General features: G+C 42.0%; 1 protein-coding gene across 1 annotated transcript in view; it reads left to right on the top strand.

Moving 5' to 3' along the window:
* The window catches only part of LOC134038949 (NACHT, LRR and PYD domains-containing protein 12-like), a 495,359-nt gene that overhangs the window by 252,166 nt on the left and 221,968 nt on the right, over positions 1-21,225 (top strand). Inside the window, exons 21-23 of the mRNA XM_062484636.1 lie at positions 2,234-2,407; positions 2,569-2,739; positions 6,870-7,043. Of these exons, the coding sequence (XP_062340620.1) occupies positions 2,234-2,407; positions 2,569-2,739; positions 6,870-7,043 (519 nt within the window). The remainder of the gene's footprint in view (positions 1-2,233; positions 2,408-2,568; positions 2,740-6,869; positions 7,044-21,225) is intronic.

Genomic DNA, 21,225 nt, shown 5'->3' with positions numbered 1-21,225 from the left:
TGTTTATTAAGTTAAAAGGTGTAAACTTTATGCAGGAAAGAGATACAATCACTAGTCTTCCATGATGAGGGTTGTATTTATGAAACGTGCAGCACTATATATCAAAGCATTCCAAAGCATTTTCTTTAACAAATGTTTTTCATTGAGTATTAATAAAATATATATGTATATACATACACAGAAGACTTGTATAGTGAACACAAAAATATGCTTCACAGAGTGAGCATTGTGGTGGAACATTCTGACGGTGCTGTGTGGTTTGAATAGTCAAGATGGCGGTTCAATACAATTTATTTAGTTTGCACAAAATATAAGTTTACAGAGTCCTCTGGACCCGTCATAACGAAGGACACGTATAAGCTACAAGTCGTTTGGAAGACTGGTCCAGAACATCACACACACACTGCCCTATATAAACTTATAACATATGGTCATTCGGTTTGCTCAATCAATCAATGTAGCTGTCTCAGTGATTGGCTGACTCCATTTAGTAACAGTTTGAAACAATATAACTCATGCCAGGTGTCCCAAAGTTCTTTGATGTCACATCTCTCTCTCCTCATTTAGAGAATGAGGAGATAGTAAAGATAACCTCAAACAAGGATTAATGAAACACAAACAAGGATTAATGAAACACAAACAGGACACAGGACACAATCTCTATTCAAAAGGTCAGATTAGCTGCTTCAATAGCCCCTTACTGTATGACTATAGAGGACAGAAGGCCATATAAGATGCTTAATCCTCCAGGGTAAACCTTACTGTATGACTATAGAGGACAGAAGGCCATATAAGATGCTTCATCCTCCAGGGTAAACCTTACTGTATGACTATAGAGGACAGAAGGCCATATAAGATGATTCATCCTCCAGGGTAAACCTTACTGTATGACTATAGAGGACAGAAGGCCATATAAGATGCTTCATCCTCCAGGGTAAACCTTAATGTATGACTATAGAGGACAGAAGGCCATATAAGATGCTTCATCCTCCAGGGTAAACCTTACTGTATGACTATAGAGGACAGAAGGCCATATAAGATGCTTCATCCTCCAGGGTAAACCTTACTGTATGACTATAGAGGACAGAAGGCCATATAAGATGCTTCATCCTCCAGGGTAAACCTTACTGTATGACTATAGAGGACAGAAGGCCATATAAGATGCTTCATCCTCCAGGGTAAACCTTACTGTATGACTATAGAGGACAGAAGGCCATATAAGATGCTTCATCCTCCAGGGTAAACCTTACTGTATGACTATAGAGGACAGAAGGCCATATAAGATGCTTCATCCTCCAGGGTAAACCTTACTGTATGACTATAGAGGACAGAAGGCCATATAAGATGATTCATCCTCCAGGGTAAACCTTACTGTATGACTATAGAGGACAGAAGGCCATATAAGATGCTTCATCCTCCAGGGTAAACCTTAATGTATGACTATAGAGGACAGAAGGCCATATAAGATGCTTCATCCTCCAGGGTAAACCTTACTGTATGACTATAGAGGACAGAAGGCCATATAAGATGCTTCATCCTCCAGGGTAAACCTTACTGTATGACTATAGAGGACAGAAGGCCATATAAGATGCTTCATCCTCCAGGGTAAACCTTACTGTATGACTATAGAGGACAGAAGGCCATATAAGATGCTTCATCCTCCAGGGTAAACCTTACTGTATGACTATAGAGGACAGAAGGCCATATAAGATGCTTCATCCTCCAGGGTAAACCGTCCCACAGAGCCGTCAGCACCTCGCATTCCATTGAACTCAACTTAATTATCTCGACTTCCTGTCTCTTACCAATGAACATAGAAGCTCATATTAAAAACTTATTTAAGACACATTCATTTTACACACATAAGCCCCAAATTTCCTCCACAGCATACAGAGTTAAATAAACTGATACATACAAGTATAAATAATGACAAGTAGGTAGTTAAAAACAAAAGTAATCATGAAATGAAGGGGAAAGGGAGAGACGGCAGGGAGGTTAACAGGTGAACACAAGTTTGAAAAGGTGGGTTGTGAAGTCCTCTATGAATAATGGCAGGGCTGCTGGAATTTGGTTTGGGAAGGTGTGGCAACTGAAAAGGCCCTGTCAGGTCCGGAGCTTGGTCCCGGGGTTGAGTGTGGTTGTGGTGGAGGAGGAAGTCGGAGAGGTAGGGAGGGGCCATGTTGTTTGGGCAGAAAAAGTGTTTGTAATCTTTCTTGTCATGATCCTTCTACAGGCTGTCAGACTGTCAGATCACAGAAGAAGGCTGTGCTTCTCTGGGTTCAGCTCTGAAGTCAAACCCCTCCCTTCTGAGAGATCTGAATCTAAGCAACAGTGACCTGACGGATTCAGGCATGAAGCTGCTCTCTGCTGGACTGGGGAATCCACTCTGCGAACTGGAGACACTGAGGTCTGTTTTATGTTCTACAAGAGACGATAGTAAAGATATAATAGAACAATGTATTTGTATGGTGTTTGAGAGGAAAATAATAAGGGATTTTCTGACATTCTTGATTTCTACCTCTAAAAGGTAGTAGTGTTTGTAGTACTTATCATGATATCCTTCTACAGGCTGTCAGGCTGTCACATCAAAGAAGAAGGCTGTGCTTCTCTGGCCTCAGCACTGAAGTCAAATCCCGTCCTGAGAGAACTGCACCTGAGTAAATGTGACCTACAGATTTTAGACATGAAGGTGCTCTCTTCTCTACAGGAAAATCCACTCTGCAAACTGGAGAGTCTGAGGTCTGTAATCATCATCTAATAGTTTCAATCACACACCACATCGTATATGCACTTGTTATTCAGAAAATATGGTTGTTTATTAAGTTAAAAGGTGTAAACTTTATGCAGGAACAAGATACAATCACTAGTCTTCCATGATGAGGGTTGTATTTATGAAACGTGCAGCACTATATATCAAAGCATTCCAAAGCATTTTCTTTAACAAATGTTTTTCATTGAGTATTAATAAAATATATATGTATATACATACACAGAAGACTTGTATAGTGAACACTAAAATATGCTTCACAGAGTGAGCATTGTGGTGGAACATTCTGACGGTGCTGTGTGGTTTGAATAGTCAAGATGGCGGTTCAATACAATTTATTTAGTTTGCACAAAATATAAGTTTACAGAGTCCTCTGGACCCGTCATAACGAAGGACACGTATAAGCTACAAGTCGTTTGGAAGACTGGTCCAGAACATCACACACACACTGCCCTATATAAACTTATAACATATGGTCATTTGGTTTGCTCAATCAATCAATGTAGCTGTCTCAGTGATTGGCTGACTCCATTTAGTAACAGTTTGAAACAATATAACTCATGCCAGGTGTCCCAAAGTTCTTTGATGTCACATCTCTCTCTCCTCATTTAGAGAATGAGGAGATAGTAAAGATAACCTCAAACAAGGATTAATGAAACACAAACAAGGATTAATGAAACACAAACAGGACACAGGACACAATCTCTATTCAAAAGGTCAGATTAGCTGCTTCAATAGCCCCTTACTGTATGACTATAGAGGACAGAAGGCCATATAAGATGCTTAATCCTCCAGGGTAAACCTTACTGTATGACTATAGAGGACAGAAGGCCATATAAGATGCTTCATCCTCCAGGGTAAACCTTAATGTATGACTATAGAGGACAGAAGGCCATATAAGATGCTTCATCCTCCAGGGTAAACCTTACTGTATGACTATAGAGGACAGAAGGCCATATAAGATGCTTCATCCTCCAGGGTAAACCTTACTGTATGACTATAGAGGACAGAAGGCCATATAAGATGCTTCATCCTCCAGGGTAAACCTTACTGTATGACTATAGAGGACAGAAGGCCATATAAGATGCTTCATCCTCCAGGGTAAACCTTACTGTATGACTATAGAGGACAGAAGGCCATATAAGATGCTTCATCCTCCAGGGTAAACCTTACTGTATGACTATAGAGGACAGAAGGCCATATAAGATGATTCATCCTCCAGGGTAAACCTTACTGTATGACTATAGAGGACAGAAGACCATATAAGATGCTTCATCCTCCAGGGTAAACCTTAATGTATGACTATAGAGGACAGAAGGCCATATAAGATGCTTCATCCTCCAGGGTAAACCTTACTGTATGACTATAGAGGACAGAAGGCCATATAAGATGCTTCATCCTCCAGGGTAAACCTTACTGTATGACTATAGAGGACAGAAGGCCATATAAGATGCTTCATCCTCCAGGGTAAACCTTACTGTATGACTATAGAGGACAGAAGGCCATATAAGATGCTTCATCCTCCAGGGTAAACCTTACTGTATGACTATAGAGGACAGAAGGCCATATAAGATGCTTCATCCTCCAGGGTAAACCTTACTGTATGACTATAGAGGACCGAAGGCCATATAAGATGCTTCATCCTCCAGGGTAAACCTTACTGTATGACTATAGAGGACAGAAAGCCATATAAGATGCTTCATCCTCCAGGGTAAACCTTACTGTATGACTATAGAGGACAGAAGGCCATATAAGATGCTTCATCCTCCAGGGTAAACCTTACTGTATGACTATAGAGGACAGAAAGCCATATAAGATGCTTCATCCTCCAGGGTAAACCTTACTGTATGACTATAGAGGACAGAAGGCCATATAAGATGCTTCATCCTCCAGGGTAAACCTTACTGTATGACTATAGAGGACAGAAGGCCATATAAGATGCTTCATCCTCCAGGGTAAACCTTACTGTATGACTATAGAGGACAGAAGGCCATATAAGATGCTTCATCCTCCAGGGTAAACCTTACTGTATGACTATAGAGGACAGAAGGCCATATAAGATGCTTCATCCTCCAGGGTAAACCTTACTGTATGACTATAGAGGACAGAAGGCCATATAAGATTGTAGTGAGGTCCACAAGACCACACGGAGCCAACATCTTGCCACACCTGAAGAGTGATTCAATCACATCAGAATCAGCCCTTGTGACACCCTCAGTATGCTGATTACCCACCAAACGCCGATGCAAAGGAACCATAGAATGGGGGGGGGGGGCCTCCCCAATCTACCTAATCAGCCCTCCTGCTAGCTTGCAAGCTTCAAAGGGCCTGATTTAGACAACACGTCTCCAGCGACCATTTGCTATCCGTTTCGGCGGCGATTTGAACAAAGAACATACCTTGATCAGAACTTTTGAGGAAAGTCTTGAGACTTCACCTTTACCACAAGAGTACAAGGTGGAGAATTATGAGAGGGATATTTGTGTTATGTTTGTTACTTTGTTTTAATGTTGTGTTCACTGAAATCTTGATTCTAGTAACAACTCCTTCTTCCTGAAAGATAACCACGTCATTCTTGGTATCTACACGAAGCTATCATAATAAAACAATCATTCAACTATATTTTGTAACTGTACCAAGATGTCCAGAACAATATTTGAACCATCGAATGAACCAGCCAAAGATCAGATCACACCTTTGGTAGGTGTGAAGGAAGGAGGGGGGAGTTGAGAACCCAGCTTCCCCCAATCCACATCTGACCCCAGACGGGTCCTCCCTCGAACTGTATAAAGCCCTAAGATGACCATCAATCTCTGACTCCAGCGAAACCGACCATGGCATGAACGCCATCAGGATTGGCGTTCCAAGGACGTCGCCAAGCTTCTCCTGAGATTCAACTTTATAGTGAACGCGTCACTATCTGGACGTTTCAACAGGAGAACCAAAAACGCAATTCCAAATGCGACTTCACTGAGATCCCGCAGACTCAGTCACATGACCCAGCGCAGCCGCGCTGTGACTTCAGATTCTTCAAATGGACCTTTGGCGCAAACCGCCCTCAACATCATTGATCAACCCCTGATCAAACGTAACTATGGCTAACGCTCTTTCCTCCTCGACATGGCATTGGCGTGAGCTCTGTTTATGATTTGTAAGGATGTAATCACTGACTGTACAATTTCTGCCTTTCTTTAAGTTAGACCATTTCATTCTGTTCATTGAAACCAATCTCTCATATCAAACCCATAATCCAACTTTTCATAAGATCTGTTTACCTTACTTGAATAAATTCATTGTAAAGATTTTGACGTGCGTGTTCACTGATGTTACGATTGGCTCTACTCTTAGAACGAATTCATTCCTTAAGATTAGACTGATTATTACGAAGGCTATTATTTAAATATTATTCAATAAGGTTTCCTCTATCCCTTTAACAATAAGAGGTGGTGCCCCAAGAACTACATACTTTATTATAAATTAAGTATTGCTAATCTTAAACGAGCAAACCCCGCTACAAGATGCTTCATCCTCCAGGGTAAACCTTACTGTATGACTATAGAGGACAGAAGGCCATATAAGATGCTTCATCCTCCAGGGTAAACCGTCCCACAGAGCCGTCAGCACCTCGCATTCCATTGAACTCAACTTAATTATCTCGACTTCCTGTCTCTTACCAATGAACATAGAAGCTCATATTAAAACCTTATTTAAGACACATTCATTTTACACACATAAGCCCCAAATTTCCTCCACAGCATACAGAGTTAAATAAACTGATACATACAAGTATAAATAATGACAAGTAGGTAGTTAAAAACAAAAGTAATCATGAAATGAAGGGGAAAGGGAGAGACGGCAGGGAGGTTAACAGGTGAACACAAGTTTGAAAAGGTGGGTTGTGAAGTCCTCTATGAATAATGGCAGGGCTGCTGGAATTTGGTTTGGGAAGGTGTGGCAACTGAAAAGGCCCTGTCAGGTCCGGAGCTTGGTCCCGGGGTTGAGTGTGGTTGTGGTGGAGGAGGAAGTCGGAGAGGTAGGGAGGGGCCATGTTGTTTGGGCAGAAAAATTGTTTGTAATCTTTCTTGTCATGATCCTTCTACAGGCTGTCAGACTGTCAGATCACAGAAGAAGGCTGTGCTTCTCTGGGTTCAGCTCTGAAGTCAAACCACTCCCTTCTGAGAGATCTGGATCTAAGCAACAGTGACCTGAGGGATTCAGGCATGAAGCTGCTCTCTGCTGTACTGGAGGATCCACTCTGCAAACTGGAGACACTGAGGTCTGTAATCATGTTCAAGGGACAAGTAATAGTTACACATTCAATCACAATTGCATGTTTGATTTAGATAATGTGGTTGCTTATTAGTTACATTGAAACTGCATGTCAGGAATGAGATACAACCATCAGCATTTTTGTTGGAGAGATATTGTTCCTTTGACAAATTAAATATCTAGCATTATATCAATTCTTAAGAGTTTAACACAGTGACACAATGACCGTTCGCTAGACAGCTCCATCTATTTTCCTAGACAGAACCGGAGATCCGGTAACATCAGCACTTCCCAGCTGATGCACACTGAAACCCACAAAATTATAGACAACACACCATTTTATAATACATTGTTCTCAAGAGTCATTGGTCCGTCCCACAATCACAAGACAGACACACAGCTGTCCCATGGCTCTTCAGACATTGGCTCACTGCACATCAAAGACTTCCATCCTTCAGTACGATCAGTCTAACCAATAATATGGCGTCGTCCTGGATACAAGGCAGAGGTCACATCTGTAGTAAATAAACACAAGGTGGTTGGATGGGCCGTAAAAATAGAGTCGAAATATAAAGACAGATACCAAAATGATGTACGGTAAATACATTATTTACAGTAAATACAGACTTAATTACAGTAAATATAACAATGTACAGTATTACAAAAACCTTGCAGTAAGATATGAGCCGAAGATGCATCAGGCCATGTTAGGTAGCGTCAAGGAAGAAGAAGCTGTGCTTAAGACTATGGACTCGACACAGCAACCTGAGGAATATTTATATCAAAAATCCAATCTGCCAAGTGCAGAATCGCCAGTTAGAAATGCAGAAGATACGCTGCAGTCTGCCCTTAACCTTGGCAGTGACAGCAGGGTACCTGATGGTGATGGAGGAGGTGAAGATAGACTCAATGATGGCTGTGTAGAAGTGCACCACCCTTGTCTTTGGCAGGTTGAACTTCTTCAGCTGCCACAGGAAGTACATCCTCTGTTGAGCTTTCTTGGTGAGGGAGATGATGTTCAGCTCTCACTTGAGGTCCTGGGAGATGATAGTGCCCAGGAAGCTGAAGGACTCTACAGTGGGGTTAGGGTTGAGGAGTCACACAGGGTGATGGTGCTGAGTGGGACCAGGCTCTTTCAGAAATCCACAACCAACTCCACTGTCTTCAGAGGGTTGAGCTCCAAGTAGACCCCAATCTGACCCCAAACAGAAAACACAGGGATAAATGAGGGTAGGAAGGAAGATGGGAGACACCTGGAGGGGGTGGAGACAAACAGGAGATGGGTGAAACAGATCAGGGTGGGACAGAAATATATTTAAGACATACTACTTTATTATATTATTGTAGATTGAAATGGCATTGTGTTTTGTATCTCTCTGCTAGTGCAGACAGATACATTTACATTTATTCATTTAGCAGACGCTTTTATCCAAAGCAACTTCCAAGAGAGAGCTTTACAAAGTGCATAGGTCACTGATCATAACAACAAGATAGCCACAAAAACATTGCGAGTAGCCAAAACATGAAGCACACATTGTGAACAACCAAAGTAAAGGCGGAAATATGCTTCTGCGTCTCCGTTTAAGGATGGGCGGGCGCACGGATACGGACGGATAGACTTCGTTTATGGTTCTCCGTAGGCTGTGGGTGCTGAAAACAATTCACCGCCAGAAGAGTAGGTGGCGCAACGGTTTTTTGTAAGTCGTCGTGGAGTGTTTATTTACCCAGGTTATCGAGAAGTCGGAGCAAATTTACAAATTAGCCGTTTCATCAATAACATACGCACATTTTCAGCAACTACGCTGCCCATTTCTCGTCACATTTTAATTCAGATGCTGATTTACATGTACTGTTTAGCTGAAATATGAATTGTAAAAACTTACAGCAATGGCGGTCAAAGGATTCTGTTCGTCCTGTTTATCACGGCAACTCCGCCCCTGACGCAAGCGGTTCTTAATACTGACCAATTACAGCCAAGGGGGTCTCCGTAGCTCTCCGTCGCTCACGACGGATAGTTAGAAAATTCAGGAGGTGCACGTCGAGCTCTCCGGGGCTCTCCGAGGGCTGACGGAGAGCTCGTAGAGGGCGTTCCACGGAGACGAGGGCGTTCCCATGTGTCCGTTTTTCGAAAAACGCAGAAGCATATATCGGCCTTTAGTGCCAAAGGGAAGAACCATAAGAGCATGTAGTTAAACAAGTTACAATTAAACAACATGAACCGTTATAAGTGCAAGTGTACCTGTGAAAAAACCCCAAAAACAAACAACAATAATAAAAACAATATATCACAGCGCGTACAACATTTTTTAATCAGTTACCACTAACCACAAGAGCAACAAGTCTCTAAGCAAGAGTACATTTTACATTTAGTCATTTTTTTTGTCATTTTCAAGAGTCATTGTGATCCTTGAGGAAACTAACATTGGGTCAAGCGAACCATTCCTAAGTACCGTTGTACTCCCGGAACAAGTGCGTCTTGAGCCTTTTCTTGAAGGTGGAGAGACAGTCAGTGTCTCTGATGGAGGTGGGGAGTTGATTCCACCACTGGGGGGCCAGACAGGAGAAGAGCTTGTGTTGGGACCGGGCGGTCTTGAGCGGTGGGACCACCAGGCGGTTGTCTGAAGAAGACCGTAGGTGACGGGTGGGGGTGTAAGGCTGCAGGAGAGACTTGATGTAGACGGGTGCAGTCCCGTTCACTGCTTGGGTCACAAGCCTTCGCGACCCAAGCCAATAGACATTATTCGTAAATCACAAAATTAAAGTGGATTGAACAATAATGAGGATATTTTATAGTTATTTTATTGTTATTTCAGAACTTGTAGGCCTACTGCCATTGTTAATAAGCTATCTCAGACTGAGTGATCACTTCTCGCTGAACAATTGAACCAGCAATATTTAAAGAAGGTATCCAATAAGTGGCTAATTGGACATTAAATGTAGGCTATTAAAAAAAACGTATAGCCCATTTCTTCTTATTTTCAACATTCAATTGAACCAGCACTATTGGAACAAAATATGAAATAATTACAAAAGGATCACAAATATACAAAACATGTTGTACCATTTCAACATTGCTAATGGGAAAGGTGGGCCTGTCTGCGTTTTTGTAGTGCGTTTCAGTCAGTGGCGGCTGGGAAAGTGGAGTCTCAACGACTCCACTTTCCCTCAGCATTACCCATGCTGTATGTTTATCATTATTGACACTCTGACTGGGCTCTACTGCTGCCTTCAAAAATATAAAGCTGCTGTGTTTCTTCAACAATACTGTACCTATTTTGTTACTATATGCAAGTAAGTATAAGCTTCAGTGCTTTTGTAATTACGCAATTCTTCGCCATCAACACCTTCAGAAAATAAAAGGTAATTAACAACGTCGATGTAGCTAACATTGGGCCATTGCTTCATGTCATCTAGCCACTCCGTCAGACGGGATGGATGAGGGAGTGTTACGGTACTGTCGTCACGACTTGTTAAAACATCCATGGTGTGTATCCACCTCCGTTTTTTGTCCATTTGTGCTTCATCCATTGAGAAACACCGGCTTTTACAGCAAACAAGATAAAAAACTACAAGCTATCACACGTACACAAGCTTCGAACCGGAAAAGGACAACCGGATTCCGGTTGAAACCCGTTATGAATCATGGGTAAATTCGCTAACCAGGAAAAAGGTGGATAGTTAGCCTAGCTATCCCCCAAGTTAACAGATGCGAAACGAATGTTCTGCCAAAGGTAGTCACGCGTGTTTTCGTGACGTTAGTGACGTAGTGACGTTAGTAACGTCAGTGACTGTGGCTAGCAAATTAGCCACCGTTAGCTTCACTTTTCGCCACAAAAACTTAACTTGAGCCTAAACCATGCAACGGAACGTAAATCCCAATAGAAGCAACTCAATGGCTACCAAGACGAAACTTTTGACACCTAGGTTGTGTATGTAGGCCAAATATTGACTGAGTTTTAGGGGGGCAAAAAGAAATAAAAATAATAATATATATGTGAGAGAACAAAGGTTGTGCCCTTGCCGAAGGCAAAGCACACCCAATAATCAAAACAACGATTAAAGATCCTGTAAAGTGGAATTAAAAACGAGTTTCAAGTTCACCACACCACAGAATAATGTATTATTAACTACCCATCCAAATTCGAATGAAAAAAAACACTGACAAGTATGTTAAATTAGGCTTTGAAATCGTAAGTCTTCTCTGTTCGAGACTGGGGGGGCGTGTCGCCTGAAGGAGCTGAAGCTCAGCCCCCTCGCTGGAGTCAAGTAAGCTACCTACGACCCAGATAATGGACGCTACGTCAAGCCGAACAAAACAGTATAGAATTAGAATGTATTTGTTCAATGAGTGAAACATACAGATGCATATAAATGAAATATTCCCCTGAGCTGTAACACAGGAGTAAACATTTACAGTAGAGACAGCAGACAGTGAGCTCTCCAACTACCTCTAGCACGTTAGCACGTTTATCCGAAGCTTTCCATGAGCGTGGCTCTTCACAAAATCTATCCACCTATTTTTCCTTTCATTATCAACAGGGAACTTAAATGGTGTTGCAGCGCAGCTGGAGTTCTTGCATCCAGGGAAGATGCAGTTGCGGGTGGTGGGAGACATCCTGAAGCTAGCTAGCTAGCTGATGTAAGCTACAATAACAGTACAGCAGGAGGAGCCATTCAGTGATCTGACGTAGATGGGGCGAAATGACGTAGATAGGGCATTTTTTGGCTCCGCCCATTAAAACCTGATCTGAAAACGGAAGAGAAACTGTTCTTCGGTCTAACTCCACATTTCAGTGCGACAACGTTTTAGCGCTTTGTTTATTTTTTACCTGTGATCTGTAGGCCTACTATCTTGACGACACAGCAGCAGGTGTGTGAGAAATTATCCAATTTCCATTCATTAATCTTTAAAAAAATTAACATTTATTAATTATTATCTGCACATAATATGCCATTGTCGAGTGTCTTTAATATAGTGACTGGCAGAGTAATGTAATATTCATCTGGGTGGCTGCACGTAGCTAATTGCCTCGTTTCTTCTTAGAGACAAGAGAATTATGACGCATGTGACAGGCCGTAGTGATGGAGAAGCTTTTTTAAAAGGAAGAGAGCAAACACACACACAGCAGTAGTGTAGTAGTTAGCTAGCTCTACAATTTACCAGGGCTAGGTGTGAATCTAGGAGCCAAACGGAACACAGCTGCCAGCTGTAGGTATATGCAGGTAGCAATGCTAGTGCTAAATAATTATTTAGCTGGTCGGCTCGATGACGCCGGGTGAGTAGGGCTCGTAAGTAAAGTTTATTTGTATAGCACCTCTCGCAGATAAAAATCACAAAGTGCTGCACAACAAAATGCAATATAACACTACAAATAAAGAATACAGGAACATTTTAAATAGAAAAACATGACAAGACAACCATAAAAAAAACCTTGACTAACTAAAAGCCTGCTTGAATAACAAAGTCTTGAGTTGCTTTTTAAAAGCTTCGACAGAAGTTGCACACCGTATAAAGGGAGGCAAGGCATCCCACAACCCAGGGGCCACTGCTCGGAATGATCGATCCCCTCTAGTTTTAAAATGGGTACAGGGAACCACTAAAAGCTTCTGACCTAATGACCTCAAATTACGAGTGGGGGTATGAAACTGTATTAAATCAGAAATATAGGGAGGAACTTGTCCATGCAGGGCTCTGAAGGTGAGGACCAGGATTTTAAATTGAATTCTGTACTGGACAGGTAACCAGTGAAATGATGCTAAAACAGGTGTAATGTGTGCTCTTTTGTTAATGTGCGTTAAAAGCCTTGCCGCAGAGTTCTGAACGGCCTGGAGACGGTCAAGCTCCTTCTTGTTCAAACAGGTAAAAACGAGAAGAAATAAAAGCATGAATAATCATCTCCAATTCAGCCTTTGACACTACTGTTCTTAATTTGGAAATATTCCTCAGTTGGAAAAAATAGTTCCTAACTAATTGTTTAGAGTGATGCCCCAAGGACATAGCTGAATAAAAAACAACACCCAAGCTCCTGAGGCTCGGCTGGACAGATAAGCCTAAGTGACCAATATGCTGCTTTATCTGCAGGATTTTACATTCAGGGGCAATAATTAGTGTTTCTGTTTTATCTGAGTTTAAAAGAAAAAGTTGTCCCCTAACCACTGTTTGATACTAGTCAAGCAATTGATTAAAGACGACAAAAAGAACGTGAGACCAAAACAACGAAGAGGAACCAAGTAGCCTCAACTTTCCTAGACTTTTAGCTACGGTACTAATGCTGAGGGCTCGCTGATATCGTTGTCTGTCTTAGAACGTTGTGACCTTAGGCTGGCACTGAGTTCCCTGTGTGAACACAAGGCACTTTTTGCCACAAAAACTTAATTCCAGCCTAAACCGTCAAACGGAACGTTCGCTTGAATACAAGCAACTCAATTGGGACCAAGTTTTTTTAGGGGTGGGAAAATAAATAATAATAATAAATATAGCTGCAGGCAGCAATGGCGGGTTCCTCCTCAACATTGCAAACTTTTTCAAAATTGACATGATACAGACATGTATTTCATACATGTACACAACATTTCAAGACAATTGGAGCAATGGCTGATTTTTAGTTTACGTTGATGGAACACAGTTCTGCCTGATTAGCAAGCTATTTCTATTAATGTTCTGTTAGTGATTGAATGGTAATGTAAGCTAGCTAAAAACAATGTTAGTTAGCTTGGCTAAACTGGTTTTCATAGCAACAGAAATCAACATATCAGATCAATCAAACTTTATTCAGAAAGGGGGGTGGTGGTGAACAAGGGTGGGTCTCCGGGCTCTCCCTTAGAGATAGGGTGAGAAGCTCGGTCATCCGGGAGGGGCTCAGAGTAGAACCGCTGCTCCTCCGCGTCGAGAGGGGCCAGTTGAGGTGGCTCGGGCATCTGATCAGGATGCCTCCTGGACGCCTCCCTGGTGAGGTGTTCTGGGCACGTCCCACTGGGAAGAGGCCCCGGGGAAGACCCAGGACACGCTGGAGGGACTATGTCTCTCGGCTGGCCTGGGAACGCCTCGGGGTCCCCCAGGAAGAGCTGGTGGAAGTGGCCGGGGAGAGGAAAGTCTGGGCCTCCCTGCTTAGGTTGCTGCCCCCGTGACCCGACCCCCGGACAAGCGGAAGATGATGGATGGATGGATGGGGGGTGGTGGTAGCCTGGCTCTGCCCTCTTACGTACTTCCGCTCAATTTTCATTGTGCTTCTGTACTGCGTCTGGGCTTGAGGTATATTGGTCAGATGTCTCCGGTAAACTTTTTACCGGCCAATCAGCGAACAGAGGGAGTGGCTGAGAATTACGACGTTGTGCGCTAGTTTGAGTTGTAGTTACGTAATGGCGGCGGAGAAAGATGCGAGCGAAGCGTTTCGGTCCGTTGTGGCAATGCTGCCGAATATACAGAAGTTAAAGCCGGAGCAAGAACAATCTTTGATGCCCACAGGGTACGTTTGATTTTCCAGCTAGCTCCGTTAGACGTGATGGAGTTGGCTAAGGCGAATGCTAGTGATTGGTAATGCCAGATCCAGAGTGGCTCTGGGCAGATCCAATAGTTTTAAACTGCAACAGAGTACCCGCCTTCAAGGAAGTTAACACTTGTCAATGGATCGAGCCCAGACTATGTACAAATGCAATGTACGAGAGTCTGGTTAGGACCAGGCTAGGGTGGTGGGAACATACAGTAAAGGTGAAATGGTACACATCTTTCTGCCTTGAAGCTGCGTGCGCATCCTCATTGTTTGTAAACACAAGAACCAATCTATATGTAAAGATAACATCCAAGCTGGCAATTTCAGCAAACCATATTTACTGTGTTATGGAGTCAAAGAACTTAAATAAATGAATTAAATGTCTGTTAAATGTCAAATCCAAGTAAAAGAGAGACTTCCAATCAAATTGTATTTTTTACCTCAAGGTTTAATAGGCTACCTTTTCCTAAACTGACATGCACCAACTCAGAGTATTGAGTTAGCTCTTCATTGCGTTCACTCTTATTCCGATAGCTATTGTGGTCTCAAACAAGCATAACTACATGTGGCCTACACATCAAACAACATTTTTAGTCAATTGGAGTCATGGTTCATAAGAAGATATTTGTACGTTTTCAAAATGTTCACCGTACATGGTGGACTGTATGGGTCACCACCAATGTTCCCTCTAATTTTTTCTGAGCGCACATTTCAGCACTGTGAGCAATTCGCAACCATGCGACCTGCCGAAAATGACCACAAGCCTGCATTCGCCATAGGGGATTCAAAGAGATGACAGCAAATGCATCAATATGTCTACAAGCTATATTTATTCAGTATCCTTTATAATGGCTGGACTTTGGGAACATTTTAATTATGGTGTTTTACCAGTCAGTTTAGTTGAACTTAAAGGATCTTTTGTTGATCTGTAATAAGGTTTAGGGAGGTTATGACTGGTTCACTGGTTATGACTGATAATGATATACATAAAAATAAAAGTATCCAAGGTGTTTAGTCATTTCTCAGTGCTTAACAATAATGATAGGCCTATTTAATTGACATGGTGTCATTTTTCCTAAAGGTAGCCTATATAAACAATGTAATAACTGGAGTGGTTTGCAACAAACTAGGCTACAAAACATGTCATTTGAATTTCATTGAGGGAGATAGGCCTATCTGGCTTTGTGGCTCTTCTTGTCTGCAGGCCTATGGAAGACACATCTCTCTAAAGAACAGCATCTGAAAAACAGGTTAACCAAAAGAGAAACACAATCATTATTACAACTGCAAATATGTATTAAAACATAATTAACCTACATGATTCAATGACTAAACATATGTCAAAATGTTGTTGCAGAAATCAATATCACTTTGATCAATATTAGGCCTAATAGGTCTAATTGAAAATATTGGAAATGTCTACCTCAAAACTTCTCTCGCCTGTCTTTGTCCCCTTTCCAGTGGTTGTAGACCTTGTCAAGATCTATAGGACCCTCTTTTTGCCTTGATTTAATTCTCATCAGTTGGTCCAAATGGAAAACTTCAAGGCAGTTGCGGGGGTCAGATGGCTGAGCGGTTAGGGAGTCGGGCTATTAATCAGAAGGTTGTTGGTTCGATTCCCGGCCGTGCCAAATGACGTGGTGTCCTTGGGCAAGGCACTTCACCCTACTTGCCTCGGGGAGAATGTCCCTGTACTTACTGTAAGTCGCTCTGGATAAGAGCGTCTGCTAAACGACTAAATGTAAATGTAGTTGCGCGATTTTGTCTTAATGGCATTCACTAGACTGAAACCGCGTTCACAGTCGGCACTAGATGCTTGGAATGTGCCACAAATGTCAAGATGTTGTACCAGATCTGGAAAATGCTCACTTTTCAGCGACCAGGTTACAATCTCAGAAAATTACTTGAGCTATCCTATTTTCCTTTTTTAATTAATCATGAACTTGAATTTGTTGTATTGTTGACAAATGCGCCCTGAGACTGCATCGTCTGCTTCCTCCAGAAGCGCTTCGAACTTCTTCGCCAAATTGGTCACGTCATTCAGCGCATGATCAAATTCACCAACTGCACGATCCAACGTGTCCGGCTCAAAAGCAGCCCACTCTTTGAAACTCATTTTCAGGGAAGCGGGCATCCAAGTGCTCACAAACTTTACGGACAAACAGAATGTCTCTTGTGTTTACTGCACTCTCCAAAACTGTGAGCGCTCGTTTGCCCCAGTGAACATGCTCCCCTAAATATTGCGCACGTAGTTTATGTATTTTCGCTCTGGCAATGCAGTGCCCATCCATGACCGTAAGGTTACTGCGCTGTAAGTAGTAGCGAAGCCAGAGGGGTGTCCGGGGTGGCACTGGACACCCCTGACATCTGATTGGCCACCCCGGATGCCACCCCAAAATGTAATTCGCTACTGGAAATTTGATGCTGATTGACATCTTATTTGACCTCTTGTTGAAAGAAGCATTAATTTTGCTGCGTTGCGGTGCATTATTCAAATCGAAGAGAGACGTTTGTTGCGAGATACAGAAGAATAAGAACAGACAGCAGAATATAGAATATTTCCACAGCTCCACAAGCTCTTTTCGCGATTGAAAAAGGCATAATATTTTAAGTAAGTTTTAAGGTTTGCATTGGGTTTATGTTTCCTGAACATTTTTTACGAATAGCAGTAGCTGTGTAAGTTGTCCAATAACAGACAAACTGAGACAGTCAGTAGGCTTGTACTCTGATTTTACAGTTTTCTTGTGCGTGTGCGGCTTATATTTCGAAGCAGTTTATAATCCGGTTTTAGAACAAAAAAGTGGCTTTGTCTCAAGATCTCTACAGGCCGTGCAGCTAATTTAATGCTCAACACTTGAACGGGGGCTTATTACTTGAAAGAGGAATTATTTAGGCTACTGTGTTGTCTCAGTTACACTATCAGGGCTTGGAAATACAGTGACTTCCTAAAGTAGGCAAATGGCTAGTAGTCAGTGGCGGCTGGGAAGCCCCCGCAGCCCCCGCAAGGGGGGGGGCCACTTCCTAAGGGCCCCGCCCTGCATATCAAAAAACAGACTGGGCCTATTTAAAAATATATATATATATAAAAAACAAGGAAAACTCTTTGAGGGCGCTCATTGAGAGCCCCAAGTTTCAACTGCCAGGTAAAGGAATTCCGTAATGTAGGCAACGTAACAGATCTAAATAGGCTAAATAGTCTCAAAATCCCTGAATCTGGCAACAATGGCTTTTGCGTATCTTACGTGCATTTTGGGCCATTACGCCTATTGAACGCGCACATTTAAAAAATGCTAATCATTAGGCTACGTTCTGCTAGATGACGGTAGAGACATGAGTAAAAGAAAATATGCACGCGGTACTCAAAAGCGCAGCAATAAACTGTTGTCTGAACAAGCTCGAGCAAAACACCCCAAGATTACACACTTATTTAGACCAGCCAGAGAAGAATATTATCAACATCTCCAGACGAAACACTACCGCAGCCACAGGTAGCTAGCAGCAGCACGTCTTCACCAGCAACCAACAATAAATATACTTGCTTAGCCTACTTATTGGCAAGAATAAATGTTTTCCTTTCCTCCATAGATTGTGTGTTATTTCGGCGATGCTATCCTTGGTGCTGAACTATCAGAAGGCTAGTGTTGTCTTTGGTTTTGAACAATGACAAATGTGTGGCGGCCTGCGGAAACCCTTCACATCGTGAACATTTGGGTCTTTCTGGGTATTATACATATTTGGAAACTACAAACTATCCTGAATACAAATCTGTTTAAATAACTCAGATATCTTTATCACAACTGAAGTTACATAATTTTAAAGTTGACCTGTGTCAATAAAGTGATAAGCGAGAAAATTGCATTCCACTCCGTTTCATTCTAATTCTGTGGCGAATATGGAAAGGAAATCCTTTTGTTCGTAATCACGTTGTGAATGTAAATGTCAGTTTAAGTATAGGCTACATTAATAACTTCTCAGCAAGTTATTTTTAAGTTTAACAGCCTGACTTCATTGATCAGTTGTTTGGGGCTGCTGCAGCACTCAAAAGAGAAAGCAAACTGAGCATTTGATTTGAAATGGCTTGGAAATCTTGCTATAGATGACATGTCCAAAAAACGTTGAAATTAACAGGTTTTCATAAGCTATACTTTTTGTACATTACAATGAAGTTTACGGTGTTAACTATAGAAAACAGAAAACAATTTTCGATCTTTTATGGCTTATAGCCAACAATGAGCGGCCGCGACATCCGACGGGTTTCTGCAGGACGCCACACAAATAGGCTGCTATTATGATTTTATTATTTTTAAACTTTTTTATTTCTCTCACATTGGTGAATATAGTCTATATTTAAAGGTAGACAGCAATGTATAAGATAGTATGGAGATACATTTTGAGTGGATTTAGGGGAGGGGCCTCGAGCTCCGACTTTGCGGGGGAGCCTCTGCAAAGTCCCGGCCGCCACTGGTTTCAGTCCGTGGTGCAGGAGGAGAGCGCAACACGCATATCAGGCGCAGCATTCAGTCTGTTTCTCTGCTTTGTCTTCATTTTTGTGAGCACAGAAAATCCCAATTCGCACATGTACGTGGTAGTGAATGGAATAAGCATAGAAATACTGGCCCTACTGAGGACAGGATATTCTGACGAAATGCTTATCCAGAATGATGATAAGGTCACAGATCCATAGCGTCAGTGCGATCGCAGCTGAGCTGCAACAACTCGGTTTCTTCTGCAGGACTAAGCGTCAACTCAAGCAAAGCCTCAGGACTCTCAAATTCGAAGGGATTTTGCATCCACCTTTTATCATTCAGAATGGCATACCTCTCTGTTGGAAAATAGCGATCAAAGTTCTCAATAAGCACAACGGCATGAGTTTGAATAAGCGCAGACGGCTAATGGTCTTTCAAATAGGAGAAGCTCATTTTCGGCCTAAATCATATATATTTTACATTAATTTTCTAGTTCACTGGCTAGTTCACCCCTACGACACTATAGCCTACTGTATATGAATGAATGAATGAAGGAACGATCAACAAAACAATATTAAACTCGAAGAAAATGTGGGAATTAGGTTAAACTGAAACAAGGCATGTGGTGTAGCTATAATTGTATGAAATGTATGATGAAAATTTGCTAGCAACTTCGCCAAGCAAATACCAAGAAATAGGTTGCAGCAGTTTGTCTTTCGACTACACTTACAGAATCCGCGATGGGACTGAGCTTGACTGAATGACAGAATATCCGTCTGATTACTTTCCTCTTAAACACCAAGACGGTTTGATTAGTCAGATCTTGGTCTGTCTTGGTTGTTTGAGTTCCCTCTATCTCAATCTGGATCCTACCATCCTATAGTATGTCAGAAATTGTATATCCAGTTAAATAGTAGTACAATATACTAAGAATGTATTACATACTGCATCCAATAGGTTCAAAAGTCATCCAGCTCAGTGAAATCAGCTTCTAATATTTCACATTGGTTACTGACTACCGTGTCATTGTGTTCAAATCAAATGTTATTTTTATAGCCCTTTCTACAAGCAATGTTGCAGAGGGCTTCACACACGCCCATAGAACTGCACCTAAACCAACCTAAACCCTAAAGGAAGTGTCGAGGAAGTTTTGAAGACACTGTGCTTGAATAGTCAAGATGCCGGATTAATACAAAATCTTTCAGAGTGATGACAAACACAAAACACATGTTCAAGTCTTTTATTGTCAGGTAAACAGAACAACACAAGGTCAGATTGTGCACTGAAATTCTTGGGACAAGACAACGCAAAGCAATCTGGCATAACAAACATATAAGTACTTAGAACATAGATTACATCTATGATAAGCTAAAAAAAAACAACAACAAAAAAGTCCTAAATGTACAAAATAGTATACAATATACAATACAATATACTAAAGCTCTAAAACACATAATGATCTATACTAACCTAAGACAAGTGGGGTATAGTTAGAGCAATAGTGCAATATTGCTGATTGTGCAACCAGTAGCTGAAAATGTGTGTAAAGTGACTAGTGAGAAATGTATCAATGTAAAGTGGCTAATGAGAAATGTCCATATCAATGTCCATTCAGAAGCCTGATGGCCCTTGGATAGAAACTGTTGTCCAGTCTGCGTGTGCGAGACCGAATGCTTCGGTAGCGCCTGCCAGAAGGCAACAGGGTAAAGAGACTGAAGGATGGGTGGTAACAGTCTCTTAGAATCCTGCCAGCTTTCCTGAGGCATCGTGTGTGGTAGGTGTCCCTGTCTGTGCAGCTCCCATACCTCACTGTGATGCAACCAGTCAGTATGCTCTCTATGGTGCATCTGTAGAAGTTAATGAGGATGACTGAGTCCATGCCAAACATCTTCAGTCTCTGCAAGAAGAGGAGGCGTTTCTGGGCAGCTTTGATCGCCTCTTGATCATTGCTGATGTTCACCCCTAGGAACCTGAAGCAGCTGACCTTTTCCACTCTGGATCCGTTGATGTGAAGGGGTGCATGCTCCTCCTCCTGCCGCCTCCTATAGTCCACAATCATCTCCTTGGTCTTGCTGACATTGAGAGAGAGGTTATTGCCCTGACACCATGAAGTCAGGGTATCAACCTCCTCTCTGTAGGCTGACTTGTCACTGTCAGAGATGAGGCCCACAATGGTTGTGTCGTCAGCAAACTTAACAAGGAGGTTGGAACTGTGCGTTGCCACACAGTTGTG

This window comes from Osmerus eperlanus, chromosome 18, assembly GCF_963692335.1.
Source record: "Osmerus eperlanus chromosome 18, fOsmEpe2.1, whole genome shotgun sequence".
Classification (NCBI taxonomy): domain Eukaryota; kingdom Metazoa; phylum Chordata; class Actinopteri; order Osmeriformes; family Osmeridae; genus Osmerus; species Osmerus eperlanus.
The sequence above is the reverse complement of the archived record's forward strand: the minus strand, read 5'-3'. Positions and strand labels throughout refer to the sequence as shown.